At 45.1% G+C, this 14,730-nt stretch overlaps 1 protein-coding gene across 1 annotated transcript; it reads left to right on the forward strand.

Moving 5' to 3' along the window:
• Positions 1-1,866: 1,866 nt before the first annotated feature.
• adm2a (adrenomedullin 2a) lies at positions 1,867-11,559 on the forward strand. The gene is made up of 3 exons (XM_004575248.5): positions 1,867-2,109; positions 2,337-2,595; positions 8,247-11,559. The coding sequence occupies exons 2-3, from the start codon at positions 2,504-2,506 to the stop codon at positions 8,656-8,658; spliced, it is 504 nt and encodes a 167-aa protein (XP_004575305.1). The 5' UTR covers positions 1,867-2,109; positions 2,337-2,503; the 3' UTR covers positions 8,659-11,559.
• The last annotated feature ends 3,171 nt before the right edge of the window (positions 11,560-14,730 follow it).

Below are 14,730 nucleotides of genomic sequence, written 5' to 3' on the forward strand. Positions count from 1 at the left end.
CATATGATTGTCGAGTTTTCTCTGTATGTGTTGTTTTAGGGTCTACTTTACAATATAAAGCGCCCTGAGGTGAATGTTGGGTTCTATATAATTAAAATTGAACTGACTTGAGCAGAGAGGCAATGAGGAGAGGTCAGTATGGGAGACACTGGCTCCTTTAATCCTCTAATCTGGGCAGCTGAGCTGTGTGCTCCTTGTTCCTGCATATGTTTGATCAGGTTCCCGTCTTCTCCCTAAGTGCACATCCCTGTTTGTTAGTTTAACGCGTGTTTCTAAGTTGGCAGTAGATGTGTGTGCCTGTGTGCTTGGCCTCCTCTGTGTGTCAGCCCCCTGATGGACCTGTCCAGGGTGTAGCTTGGATAGGCCGCAGCCCCTCGGTGACACATAACTGGATAAAGTAAGCGGTTAGAAAATAGATGGAAACTCGTGGCTTATGATTACAGTGCAGGAGAGTCATAGAGTCAGCTGGAGTCATCTGATTTTCCTGTGTGATCTTTGACACTGAAAGCCTTGTGGCACAACGTGCTGTTGTTCTCTTGACATTTCGAGTCTTTTCAAGATTTATCTACTTACTATGAAACTGGACATGACATATTTAAAGCTTCTCTTTTTAAAACCCCAAGAAATGAAAACCAACTTTATTCTCATGACTGAAAAAGCATTAAAAATAAGAACAGACAGTAGAAACAAAAGCAATGACGGCGTGCTAACCACAAGTACAGGGATGATTCGGGCAGGAGTCTTTAGCACACATTTTTCAGGATTTGTTTCGCAGTATTTCATGTTTTCCACAAACATGTCATGATGTCCAGCTTGTGTCTTCAGAATGAAACATTTTGCATCCAGAGAGAAGATTCTACACGCTGAGCTGGAAGCATTTGCAAAAAGCAGCTATGCGCACTCTTTCTGTCCAAGTGCTTATTGTGTTCTTCTGTGTCCGTGTTTATTTAGATGCAGAGGTTATGAGCCTGAGAGGATTCTGACATCAGCAAAAGGGCGAAACAACAAACATTACATCTCCGAATTCCTCGCGGAGTCTCTGCTTTTTCTGCCCTGTCTGTCTTTACGTGGATGCTCTCATCGCGCCTTCTTGGAAACGAAAGTTGCGCCACTGCCTCTGAGGCAGCATCAGGTGTATGAATTAGCATCAGGCCGACAAAGAATAGTAGGAGGGGACTTGGACACGCACAGCAGTCCTGCCTCATGAGGTGGAATAATCTCCACAGGATTCATCTGAGTCATTCTGCAGAGTTGTAGGATGCATGTTCAGACTTGTGACATAGAACTGGAAGAGATTACAAAATACAACCGAAAATTACAGCATCTGCCGAATAACCCAAATAAAACCACGCGTGCTTCCTACCAGGAACAGACACCAGCAGCAATAAAGTGTGTGAAGGAAATATTCACGTGTGGAAAACGTGTTAGTGCCGCTTCGATAGCCTGACTCACCAGCGAAGCGGAGAGTCTGAAGATTCCCGCATCTCCTTCTATCTGCTTCACACACGCGGGCTGAGGCGGTGCTAAGGTGAAGAGGAGGGTTTGACTGCTTGAGAAATTCATGCAAACGTGAGGCATTTTCCTGCGCGTGCACGTGGTGGATTATGATAGATGGAGTTGTGGGTGATGTGTTAGTGCTGGTTACTTGTTAGCTCACAGCTGTGCGTTAAGTTCACGGTGACACTTTTATCTTTGAAGTACTGATAGCAGATGTTTAACATAAAGGTGTCTGGTGTTCAGCTTCTAGGACCTTTAAAGCTGTAAGGGCTCTGTTCTTCGTCACATCCAGCAGCATCTTTTATACAAGGACATGAGAACTGGGGCTCAAATACAAGCGAGCGCTTCTTGTGATTTTCGTTGATAAAGGATTAGCAGTGGGATGGGTTTGTGCACCATATCAACGCTGGATTTCCCGGGTTTAGCATATTATACCCTCCCAGCACCTTTCTGAAAATTGCCCACCAGGAATAGAGGCAGTGAACTCCGCCTTCTCAGTATTTAAACCCACAATATCACCCGGAGCTCAGAGAACCGGAGAACTTGATCTTGACCAACACGTTTGGATTCGTGGGAACTAAATCCTCCCTCTGAGCTCTAATTGCCTAAAAGGTGAGACTAGTCTTTGCTTCTTTTAAGTAAAATAAAAACAAATATAAAACAGCAGGCAGGACTTTATGGATTTTGCCGTTTTGGGACATTTTTTCAGCATAATGTAAAGTTCTCGGTGCATCAGTTTGACTGGTGCTATGAGTAGACGTTCACACTGTCGTGCTTTTTAAAATATATGTTGGTTTTATTAGCAGCAGATTGACCCATTATTTACTTTCCCTCTAAAGGTTCCATCTGCAGTCTCCAATCCGCCCATCTTGGACACATTATCACACTTTTTATTTATTTATTTATTTATTTTTTCCTCCCACTCCTGGGATTTAACCTTCACCCAGTCCGTCACTTCGCCCCCTCCTACCCAGAAAGAGGGTGTAAAGTTGGAGTCGGCCCGGAGATGCGGTTCTTTTTCCCGCTGACTGTGTATTGCATCAGCCTGCTTTCCCTCCAGCAGGCTTTGCCGGCTGAGGAGAGACCGGGCACGAACAGGTAGGACACACCGCTGCGCTGCTGCTGTATTAGTGCTACTTTAGTGCCTACAGAGCAACTCTGCTGTCTGAGAGGAGCGAAGAAGGCAGCTGGAGCCGCTGAAATCTTGCTGTTCATAGCTGCACTGCATCGGGCAGAAACATCAGCGTCGTTAACGCGTTTCAATGGACTGTAACGTCGTCACTTTCCCGTCGTCGTTTAGTTCAAACACTTCTCACTGTTTTTATTCGCGTCATATTCTCGCTGGGAACGTTTTTCTAACAGAGATAAATAACGTGCTCTAAAGTTCACAATAAAGACACGCTGATATTTACTCTTTGAGTCTGACGCACACTGCGAAACTTGAATCACGAGGGTTGGTGTGTGTAAACGCGTGTCAGCCTGACAGTAGATAGTGGACACTTGAAGGCTGTGGCTTTATCTTTGCTGCTCCACATCCACACGGAGTGTATCTCGGTCAAAGCCCACAGAAATCCACAGAGCTGCGTGAGTTCAGTGTTTTTAGAAGGCGAAATGATCTTTGCAGTTATGAAGGAGATGATGAGAAATTACACCTGAGCTGTAGGTGACCTTTGACCTACATTTAACCCTGCCACTGAAACATGACTAAAGTGAGTTAACTGCGCCTCAGCTTGTTTTCTATAAACAATTCAGATGTTTCTAAAGCCCCAAACGTCGCCTTAGTCCCAGCTCTCGGTGTCACATGATGAACCACTGACATATGGGCTTTTGTTTGCTTTGGTCTCCCTGACATCAAGCAGGGAAAATGTCATTTCCAAAGGTGGGAAAACCAGTTTGTCATTCTGAATAGCCCAGTCGTAGACACCATCACGGGTCATTGTAAAGGATATTGTGAGGGGATGAATGGCACCTGTACTTTTCCACTCTTTTGGTGTCAGAGCAGGATCTCATTAGACACGAGGCAGCAAACAGACGTCCACCCGGTCAGAGGCAGGGAGCTCGTCACAGTGGCAGTAAGTGTGCCGGGTTGCATAGTTGAGGATGAGGTACAGTGAAGGGCGACCTCTTCTGGTTGGGTGTGGAGCCGTAACTCTGTGCCAGCGCTGATTCTGCAGTTTTAAAGCGAGCGCCGTGGAAGAAGCTGCTGTTTCCCATGATGTGAAAACGCACTTGAATCTAACCCAGTGTAAGAGGATCCGAGGGTGGAACTTTCCTCCAGGTGGGAAAGCGCTCCTGTGGCCGTCTCTGTCACCTGGACAAACGGCTGCTGCTGAAACCCAGAGAAGGGGGGGCAGCTCTGTTTGCACCTGGCCGGCTCCCCCATCAGTCCTCTGCTCCATTACAAATGTTCAAGGCTGCAGTTCCAGCTCCGTGTAGTTAATTAAACATTGTTTTATTGCCTTAAAAAAGCTGATAACAAAACAAGAACAGTCACATTTCCTCATGACTTCTGTCTTTTAGACTATCTCAGATAAATGGACTCCCGAGTGTCTGCAGCTGAGCACTGCAGGTACTGTGGAGGAGGTCTGAGCTGTTGTTGACCACTTACAGAGACGTGCAGGTGAAAGGAAAGAGTCTGGGCTCTATCGTGCTGTAGACCTCGACTGCGACACCCTCCTAACGCATCCTGTTCGGTTCCTGTCACCAGCTGACAGCATGATAACAGCAGACACCACCACTTCACATGTTTTTGTCTGTTGGACTCTTGAGCTCAGATGTCTGTCATTCCTTCCACGTCCTGTGTTTGTGTCCATATTGTCTCCCTGTGTCCTGATATGGACACAGAGAGATGTAACAATGCCAAGCAGGCGCTTTCCAAACGAGGAGAAATTGTTTGTTAAGCATAAGACGGCAACACATACCCCTCATTATCATTTTACATAACATCTTTTTTGTAGTTGAAAATAGTCTGCAGCCAGACAAGTTAAACATGGCTTTAGGAGTGAAGCGGCTTTAGGTCCAGATTCTGGAAGTGGGAAGCAGCTCATTGCTTGCAGACTGAAGACTCTGAAGCTGGTTTGCGGTCAGGCTTTTGTTCGATGGCCCCGGCTTTGTCTGGATCAGCCTGTGTGCATAAGTTGGGCTGCAAGTTTGTCTGAACATTTCAGGGCCGAATTGTCGCGTTTTCACCGAGCACCAACATGACTATCAGAGAAAAACACCTCACAGAGCATGGCCGGAGCCTTTCTGCTGTTTCTTGGTTTGGGGTCCAGACATTTGATGTTTCGATTCTGAGCATCTCTTTAAACCACCTTTATTCCTCTGGGATGATTTCAAATTTAGCGCCTCAACCCAGGCTTCTTCTTATGCGTCTACTTTGATTTGCAGCCTGTTGTAAACACTGAACTTGCTCAGGGCTGGTGTGGAGTATGTGTAGAGTACAAGCACATCAAGGTAAATCTGCACAAGCACAGGCTGAAGTTGAGAAGGCTGCCGGCAGGAATTCCGCTGTGGATTAATGTCTAAGACCTAAATTCCAACGTTCGCATCCTTAAAGAGCAGGTTTCTGCTCACACAGAGAGCCGCTGCACATGAATGCACTGTACGTCATGTAAGAGTAGAAGACATGCATGTAAGAGGATCAGTGTGTGGTTTAAGTTCCTCAAAAGGCATTTGGAAAATAAAAGCAGCTTCTGAGGGGAAGAGAAACCACCCTTTTGTCTTGTCTACATCCATCAGAATTATGTGGTTTGTGAACTATAACTTGGCATCTGTCAGTTCATGTAATTGGTAAATGGCCTGTATTTATATAGCGCTTTACTAGTCCCTAAGGACCCCAAAGCGCTTTACATATCCAGTCATCCACCCATTCACGCACACATTCACACACTGGTGATGGCAAGCTGTAATTCACCGGCTGGAGTTTATTCAGAGGCCAAAAAGGCTTGAACAATAGAAATTACAGCCCAGGGTTAGAAAGCTGGAAGTGCCCAGCTCGTTTCATTGAGACAGAGATTTCTGTCAGCTTTCGCTCCTCATCCTCGGATGGCTGATTCCCTTTGAAACATCTGTAAACGTGTACGTTTGAAACGTAGTGGGTTTAAATCTGAAGTGTTGGGATTACTGCGGGCCAATCTTAGGAAGGCTCAGGGTTGGGTTTATGTTTCGTTTCCCCTCCATGAGACCTGTGGCTGGAATTTAAGATTAGACTATGACTTGCAGGGAGGCCAAATCTGCTCAGAGACTTCAGCCCAGATTTGACTTCCTAAAACAACTAATACAGCTCGTCGTCATTAATAGAGAAGAAAAGGAAACACGGCTGATCTACAGGTACTGGCTTCACCTTTAATCTAACTGTTAGGTCCTATGAAATCATCAGCCAAATGTGTCTGAAAGCCATAAACTTGGGATATTGCAACACATCAGAAACCAGAAGCCCGGACGTCTTTGATTTCCTGCCAAACACAAAGGTCTCCTTCACTGTATGACTGGTTAGACTGCAGGGAGGTCAGGCATTGTTCCAGCTGCAGGTGATGTTGGCCCAACCAAAATGCAGCGCTTGTTCCCCGGCACATATTTATTTTTCAAGACCATTAACTAAGTGCACCAGGTGCTCCGATGGTTTGCTCGGGAATCGGAGGCACTGCTGTCATTGATCACAAGGCTTTTCCTACACTGCGGTGCGTTGCTCCATAATCCCCTTTACCTCATTAATGCGCACAATAAACAGAGCTGGATTACTGACCAGGAAAAGCAAGGGGGGGTTGCCATGGGGTACCAGATGCTTTTCTTAGATGTGAGGCAGTTATTATTGCCTACATCACTGCAGCACCTTAACATTGCACATGGCAGCTGCATGAGTGTATTTTTCAGCCCCAGTCAGAAAAGATTGATGTTCTTATGCTAAACTTTTGACCTCCTGGATCCAGGATACAAACAGAAAGAGTCATGAGCACCACAGATTACAGCTGCTATAGACTCGCATCAGTCACATCCATTTTCACTGCTGTGAAAACCAGCCTGAAACAATGAAAATGCTGTGGGTTACAGTAAGTATCCGTATGGAAATATACAAACTATACATCCTGTCATTGGGTTGTGTAAATGCGTTTATGAGATCTGTTGTGGGGCCACCGCTGCAGCTATGCAAATAAGCTTTAAGCGTTCACCGTGCAGACCATGTGGGTGTAACTTGATGATGTGGCACTGTGGCAGACTGCGGCCTGTCCTGGAAATAGTGCTTTCCTCCGTCTGCGGCCTACCATTATGCAACTATTTATTCAGCCATCGCCACTGTTGGATAGCAGGTCCTCTAAAGGCGACCGGCTCTGCCAACAGTGAGCCAGCAGCTGCACTTAGCGTCTCTGGGAGGAGTCTCAAACCAACCACAGGCTGTGAAGTCTTGGAGAACTCAGCAGGGAGTGTTCATGAGAAGATAACACGAGTTAGCGTTTCACATGTGGAAGACACGTTTTATAATTAAAATGGTGAAACATTTTTCCATCTTTGCTTCGAAAGGCGAACACGAAAGATGGATTCATTCTAATCCTAAATGTAAACCTCTGGCAAAGATTCCACCTTTTTTAGTTCATCCAGGCACAACATGATGTTAAGCCCAGTGTCACAGCAAAATATTTATCCTGGCAACTTTGGGAAATGAAAATTGTGGCTTTAACAGATGTAGCTGACACTGTGACGCCAGATATTCTTCACCAAACAGCGATCTTATCCCAAACCTTACTGGTGCCAAAGCAAAACCAAGCAGTGAGAAACACCAGTATTTCACAACAGGCTGTAAAACCAAAGAGAAATCACTTTGATAGTCACACAGAGGGGCAGTCCAGCAGGTAACGGGTACAGAAATACGAAGGCACCTACATCCTTTATTTGTACAAGCACCGCGTCGTGTGTGGACCAACATAGCTATTCCACAGTCTGAAATGTGACCGAGCAGTCATTGTTTCTTTTTACTTCTCTCGGGATTTTGAGTCACACCGTGCTACGCAAACATGGCGCTAACAGGTCAGCGAAGGAGCCACTGTTTTTGTCAAACAAAGAACAGATGGCGAGTCGGCCACTGCTGTTTGCTGAAAATGTCTGAGCCAGTGGTCCGCCACACTGCACACCTTAACACATCATTTAGTGTCATGTGTATTCTCACGAGCCTGTTTGTACAGATGGACCAATCACACAAGAGGTGCTGTCCATCTTGCCAATAGTTTCTGAGAAAGTGTGTGATTTTTTACATTTTACATGTTGGATGGGGTGATCCTTTACAACTTTCATGTTTGTAGCTTAACTTGGCCTGTGAAGGATATAGATGCTGAAGGATGCTCTGTGCGGTGTTCAGAAGCTAGCATAAAATGTTTATTTACCAAATTGCACCTATAATTAGATGTCCGCAGAATTAGCATTGCCCTCGATCGTGCTAACAGTCGTGGCAGTGATTGGCACAGTTGATATTTTTGGAATTTTCTGGACAAACAGAAACTCCTGACGGCTTAGCTAGTTCTAGTTAGCACAAATTAGCATGCTAGCTGCAAAACTGTCTCGTGAACTCGTCACAATTCTACCTGCTGAGAATATAACACATTAACTTCTAGCTTACACTTTTAGTTATGTGTAGCTGCTAGTATTGCTCTATGTTCTCATGCTATCTTGAGTTGTTTCACGTTTCTGGTGCACTTTCAGTATGAATCCCTCTCACTCCTGTAGAACAGCTTTTCACCCGACATCTCTTTTCTCCTCAGGTTGGATGTTCTCAACAAACTCATTGGCCAGAAAGAGGATAACGCTCCCGCTGCAGAAAGCCAGACTATCAGCACGGTCCCATCTTCACCCTTGAGCCGATCCCCAAACCGGCTGCCTGGATTCATGAAGCAGCGACTGGCATCAGGAGCAAGGACAGCCTCCCCGGCCTTGGCGTGGGTGCGGTCCACCGAGGCTTTGCAGGTTGAGCGACGGGCACCGAGAGCTCGTCGCCATGCCCACTCACGAGGGGGTCACCACAACCATCACCATGCCAAACTGATGCGGGTGGGTTGCGTCCTGGGGACCTGTCAAGTGCAGAACCTCAGCCATAGGCTCTATCAGCTTATTGGCCAAACTGGCAGAGAAGACTCTTCTCCCATTAATCCCAGGAGCCCCCACAGCTTTGGATGACTTCGATAAAACCTCCAAATAGCCACAGCAAGTCTATCTATTGCTCCATTTATTTATTGTTTCTTAATGTATTATTGATAGTTATTGCATTAGAGTTTGATGTAGTACACAACTTTTATTATACCCGCCTTAGATGACTGTTGCTTCTAATTTTTGTGCACAATATATGGATTTAAAACTTTAAATCAGGACTGATTGAATCTTCTTTCAAGCCCCTGAACTGATTTCTCCCACCATCATGAGAAAGTTTGGCTTTGAGGGTTAGTGATGTCTTTCTGAATCTCCCTCTGGAACGTTCAAAAGAAGCCAAGAGATCTCAGGCTGATGTTTAAATCCTGTTAATATAAGAATGAAGGCTTGTCTTCAACACCATCCAGCGGCCTGGTCCTATCTGCCCACTGACCTCCGCAGGAGTGGTTATCCTGCCGCTCACTGATCAAACACTTAAGCCATTAATGTGGATTTGAAGCTGCAGCGTGAGCTGGATTCCTGTCAGAACCAATGTATTCCTAGAGAACTCGTCGGCGACTCAGTGAACCCTTTTACCTCTTTTCTGTGGCCCCCTTTGTCTTAATTTTGGACTCACATGCAATTTCAGATTGAACACTGACACCCCTGGAGCAGGTCGCAAGTTTCCAGTTGCCTCAGAACTGCGAACTCATCATTCAGCAAGACTTTACCACAGAGAGAGGAGAGGGTCAGCTTCTGTTGCTTTGGATGGAATGCAAACAAACGGACTCCCCTAAGTATCGCTTTCAATTTTGAGCTGCACTGGCTGGTTGGCTATCACAGCACAGTGAACGTTGGAGTCATGGATCAGTCCTCTGTCACGCCGCTGCTGCCATTCTCCCTGCAGGGAGAATGGCAGGACTTTGGACTGACAGCCGTTTAATAAACCTAAAGGTTCAGTCACAATGTGAGGGGTGGGAGGGGGCTGGGGGGCTTTCCAAGTCTCCCGCTGTCTGCGGCGCTAAAGTGAAATACGCAAACGTGCAGATATTAAAGGCTTGGCAAATGGTAAAAATGAGCCCATGTTCCCATAGTTACAGTGTTGTCGAGTAGTTGTAACGGAGCGATGTGGACTCTTGGTCTGGACGAAGATGTTCCTGTTGATGTTTCTCAGTAGCTCGATAGTCGCTTTCAGTTCTAGATCGATCTCATGAAACCAAAAACACATTTGACCTTCTTTACGTGCCTTTGGACGTCTTATGGACCAACTGAAGGACTTTTGTGAAAACTGCTGAGTGTGCACATGAGTGCATTTCTTCCTAAATGTTTTCCTCTGTGTTTCATTAAAGTGGAGGCTGTACAAGCCTGCAATCTGCTCATGAGCCAAGTCTTCGATGCCAACTGTGTGAAGTCTTTTTTAGGAAGACTGAATAAGAAAAGTTCAGCTGCATGTTACAGTTGGTAAAACACCCTTAATGTTGATGTGTAATGGGCTAAATGGGTTTAAATTAGTCCTGAGATGATGGCCAAAGGCTTTACGACTACATTGCTGTTTTGTAATGAGGGACCAGAGCAACCAAAATGTTAGGTGTAGCAGTGCCCAGTTTCAAATATGTACACGAAATAGCAAAAACCCAAGTCCTAACATTTCCTCTCACTCTATTTATATTCACGTCCGAAGTGGTGGGCAGACGATGGACTGAAAATAACCGAAGTTTCCTCATCAAGAGTCCTAGAATTGGGTTAAACCTTACAAAAACTGTAAAACATATATTTAATTTCTCTATTCCAAGTCTTTACTATATGTTTGGCTACTCTTTATGTCTTTTTAAAGGATACAGGCCACTGAGCGATATCTGGTTATTACTGACGTTAGTTTAAAATCACCAAATACCTGATAGTACTTGACAAATCGACTTTACAGTGTGCGCTTCTTTTATAGCCTGATGTCTTTCTCCTTTTTTACATGTTTGCATTTAGTCTCTTTTTTTGCTAATCCTGCCTGTAATTGTGGGGGCTGTGAGGTCACAGGTCACAATAATCAGAGGTCTTAACCTGTTCAAAGGCTTGTTGAGGTGCAACTCTCTGCTGTAATGGAGCTAATCAGTGTCTCGTGACCGATCATTAAAAGGCTTTTCAAACGCTAAAACAACCTGGTTGATTTCTGTACTTTCCAGAATGTCTCTCTCTCTCTCTCACACACACACACACACACACACACACACACACACACACACACACACACACACACACACACACACACACACACACACACGATACATGTGTGTGTTTGCACTGCTAGCCTACCAGGAAACGTATCTCCTGTGTTTGATCTGCTCTGGATCGCTGTGCTCCTGCTGCCTGTATTTTAACGTCTTTTGTTTAAACGCAGTGTGTTCTTGTGACATCAGACATTGCTTCATGTGGGGCTGTATGAGCAAACTGTCCACGACCGCCGATACGTCCGCACAGAGCAAGCATCCAGAGCCAATCAGGCAGGTTAACAGTGTTTCTGTTACAAACAGGCACATCTGGTTTGTTTGCTTGTTTTCCATCTGAGAGACACCCGATCTTCTTTAGATCACAGGAAGCACTTTAAAGCATGTCTGTCCAACGTTTGTCACAACTTGAATTTTGCTCCCTGTAACAGACTTATGAACAGCCCTGATGTACTTGTGTAAATGTGGCTGTCTGCGAATGTGTTTGAAGATGTCAGTGCCTTCCACGTGGCTTCACCGTGAGCATCACGGGCACCTGTGAATATTTAGATAATCAACCAAAGTATTTAAAAAAGTCATGTATTTAAGTTATCTTTGTATGTTTATGTCTGTGTATCACCAAAGTTGTTCCACTGCTGCTTAAACATGGTAGGAAAAGAAGTCTGAACTGTAGTAAAGTCTTATTTTTACTGTTTTTATTGACTTTTGAAATAAAAGGTGTTCTGTGGAGTGAGTTACAGTATGATCTCTGTGTGTGTGCACGTCTCAAACATGTGAAGACATACGTGATGGTCACGTCAGGCTGTGAAAGTGCCTCTCCAAAATCCCAATTAGGTTAACGAAGTCCACAGCACATATCCACTTTGTGTCGTCGTCCACTCTCCGGATGTTGCAATGGCCTCGACTGGCTGTTCTGACTCATCTGCCCTAACTGAAGTCAATCATTATGGGGGGACAGTCCTTGAGAAATCAGGATATGATCTGATAGCAGCCTGAAGTCGTATGACTGCACAGAGTTAATGAGTCACAAACGGCGGAGGCTGGTCAACAGAACACCAGCTATTGGTTCATTCGGTGCCCAGCTGAGTGGAGGACAGAAAACAGGCAATGAAAGCCTCAGAGCAGCACTTTGACACAAAGATTGGAGGCAGCATGCACAAGCATCTCTGGTTTGCTCTCGGAGACAGCGTCCTGAGTTTAGCAATAATTCTTAAATGGAAAAAACGAGAGCGGCCCAGAGACTTGATGTGAGCATTAAAAGTCAAAGATCGGTCAAAAACCACCCAGAATTGGACACAACTGTCGTGCTTTGACTTCTGGCAGGTAATCCTACCTCAGAGAATGCTGCCACTGATTCTAGTCCCCTGTAATGGATGGATGATGGATGAAAGGAAGTAACCCTGATCATGTTTGAGGAAAAAGTAGAAAAAGTCTCTTTATTGTTATCAGTCTACAGAGGAGACTGTAGAAACCATGTTATCATGTTATGGTTATGTAGCATCAGATCAGATCTAGGGTTCATCCTGCTGGGAGGCTTCAGCAGCCCAGCACACTTCAGCTGGATAAAGGAAAGTGAATGGGTGGATGGGTGGGTGGCCCTTTATCATGCTGACTGGCTGTAGTTCAGGAGGAGAGGAGGTCATCTACTGTTTGGAAGGCTGGTGGTTCAATTCCTGGCTGCTCCAGCCTGCATACTTGGGTAAGATAGTAACCCTGAGTTGCTCTCTGACAGACTCGTGAATGGTGCATGTTGTATAAAGATGTTTGAGTGCTCTGGCAGAGTAGAAAACCAGTCCATTTGTATGTGTTGTGAGCTCTTCATCTTAATGGTAATGTGCTAACGCTCAAGTTTCCCAAACTGAGGGGACAGCGGGGTCAACACTGGTGCATTTATAAGGCCGTTCAAATTAGAAATACATATTTCTTCTTCCACCATCTGACCCGGGCCTTTCTACGTGGAGGTGTGTCCTCCTGCATGCGCTCTTTCTGGGTACCGCAGCTTCCTTACAGTCCACAGACCTGCAGTCAGTGTGTAAATTGGCCATAGGTGTGAATGGTTGTCTCTGGCTACGTCCACACTGATACGCTTTCGTTTGAAAACACATCGTTTTCTCTGCGTCTTGGCCTCCCGTCCACACTGAGACGCAGCGTTTTTGCTCAAGGAAATCGCAGCGTTTTCAAAACGCTCTCCAAGCGGATACATTTGAAGACGCCGTTTTCGCGTCGCAGTGTGGATAGCGAACCCGGAGCCTTTCTAAAACGATGACGAACGTTAGTCATGTGATGCAGTCATGTGACCAATTAAACACAGATAGCAGAGGGCATTATACAGCAGCTGTTTTGTTTGACAGCCCTGTTAAAGATTAATATCAGTCTGTACGTGCTCCAGAGAGCTTTTCTTCAAATGCTTTTGCAACGTTGTACCTTTGTGTTACTCGCAGCAACAACTCCAGCTCATTGTTAGTTTCTACGTTTCCATTTAAAGAACTCGCTGCTTTTCCTCGACATTCTGCCGCCACGTTTCAAAAGCCGGAAAGTAAATAAGCGGCAGACAGAAATGAGGCAGGCTGAATCTTCTTGCGCTTCACGCATGCGCAGGACTAGATGAAGCGTTTTCAGCCGCTTCAATGTGGACGCACAACTCAGTGAAAACGACTGAAAGCGCTGGTGTGGACGCGGCCTCTGTGTTGGCCCTGTAGAGTGCCTAACCTCTGGCCTTCCTGCGAGCCTGACTTTGATTGGCTGAAGAAAATGGATGGATGGATACTTCTTCTCCATGTTTATATTTCCTTCTGTTATCACTTTGCTTCAAAGTTTTATCACCATGTAAAAATCAAATAGCACAGAAGTGCACCAGCGTGAGTTATGTCACATCATTGCCTGCAGCTGATGTGTCAGCCAGCAGAAACTGTGTCACACACCAGAGACTACTCTCCCACCTTATCTACCATAAATTTGATCGGTTGACTTTCACAGAAAACTTGTGTCATTATTTTAGGAACAGCATAAGACTTTACATGATCTGTGTAGTAAAAGTAAAGCACGTTGAATCCACACTGTAAAGAACCCGCAGTGTTGTTCAGGTCAAGTGACTGGAGATAGTTGACTTATTGCAGTGATTTTAAATAAGTGGAAACTCAGGAAGCCGGATCTGGTTCGTGTTACTTAATGGAAAAAGGCAAGACAATATTTTACACTTGGCAGAACGCAGGTGCCGTCACATTTTCCATCAGTGGAACGCAGCCCCACAGTCACAGAATATGAACACTGTGGGACTAGCAGCACAGAGTGAGAAGACACAGCAAATAATGGAAACATTTTAATTGAAGTGGAGATTATTTTATCTGCTTTTATCTGATCTGACAAAAGTCATCACAGTGCCCAAGAATCTTGTTTTGTCTGACCAACAACCCACCATGACTACAATGTAACCATGTAAAATGTTCATGTTTAAGTAAACTGAATATTATTATTATTGTTACATCAAACTTGTCACATAATCAGATTTTCTGTTGTGTCCAGACACTGAGGTGACTTAGGAACGTCCTTGTCTTTGAAAAGCCTGTTTGCACGCCGATCAGAAAGGCTGGTCATACTGATCATACTGTAAATGAGTAACGAATCTGTCTCAGATCACTGGACATAATTAATATTTAATGGATTGCCTACATGAAATTACAGCGAGCCATTTTCAGCATTCATCACTCATGTGGCACATTGTGTGCACTATTGTCAGGTTACACCATGTAAACTAATTTACAGGGGGAAAAGCCTTGTCTGAATGTTTTAGAAAAATGAACACAAAAAACAAACTAATGACTACATACAGATTCCACAGAGTTCCCTTCAGGATCAGCACAAGCCGGCTCTAAAGAAGTCACAGTGCCCATTCACAGTAGGACCG

This window comes from Maylandia zebra, linkage group LG17, assembly GCF_041146795.1.
Source record: "Maylandia zebra isolate NMK-2024a linkage group LG17, Mzebra_GT3a, whole genome shotgun sequence".
In the NCBI taxonomy this organism is placed as follows: Eukaryota; Metazoa; Chordata; class Actinopteri; order Cichliformes; family Cichlidae; genus Maylandia; species Maylandia zebra.

What these genes read in the sequence shown, in the direction of transcription:
- adm2a (XM_004575248.5), top strand. Translation starts at nt 2,504, where the DNA reads ATGCGGTTCTTTTTCCCGCTGACTGTGTATTGCATCAGCCTGCTTTCC. An exon ending in GAGAGACCGGGCACGAACAG is followed by an intron (nt 2,596 to 8,246) that starts GTAGGACACACC and finishes TTTTCTCCTCAG; the next exon opens with GTTGGATGTTCTCAACAAAC.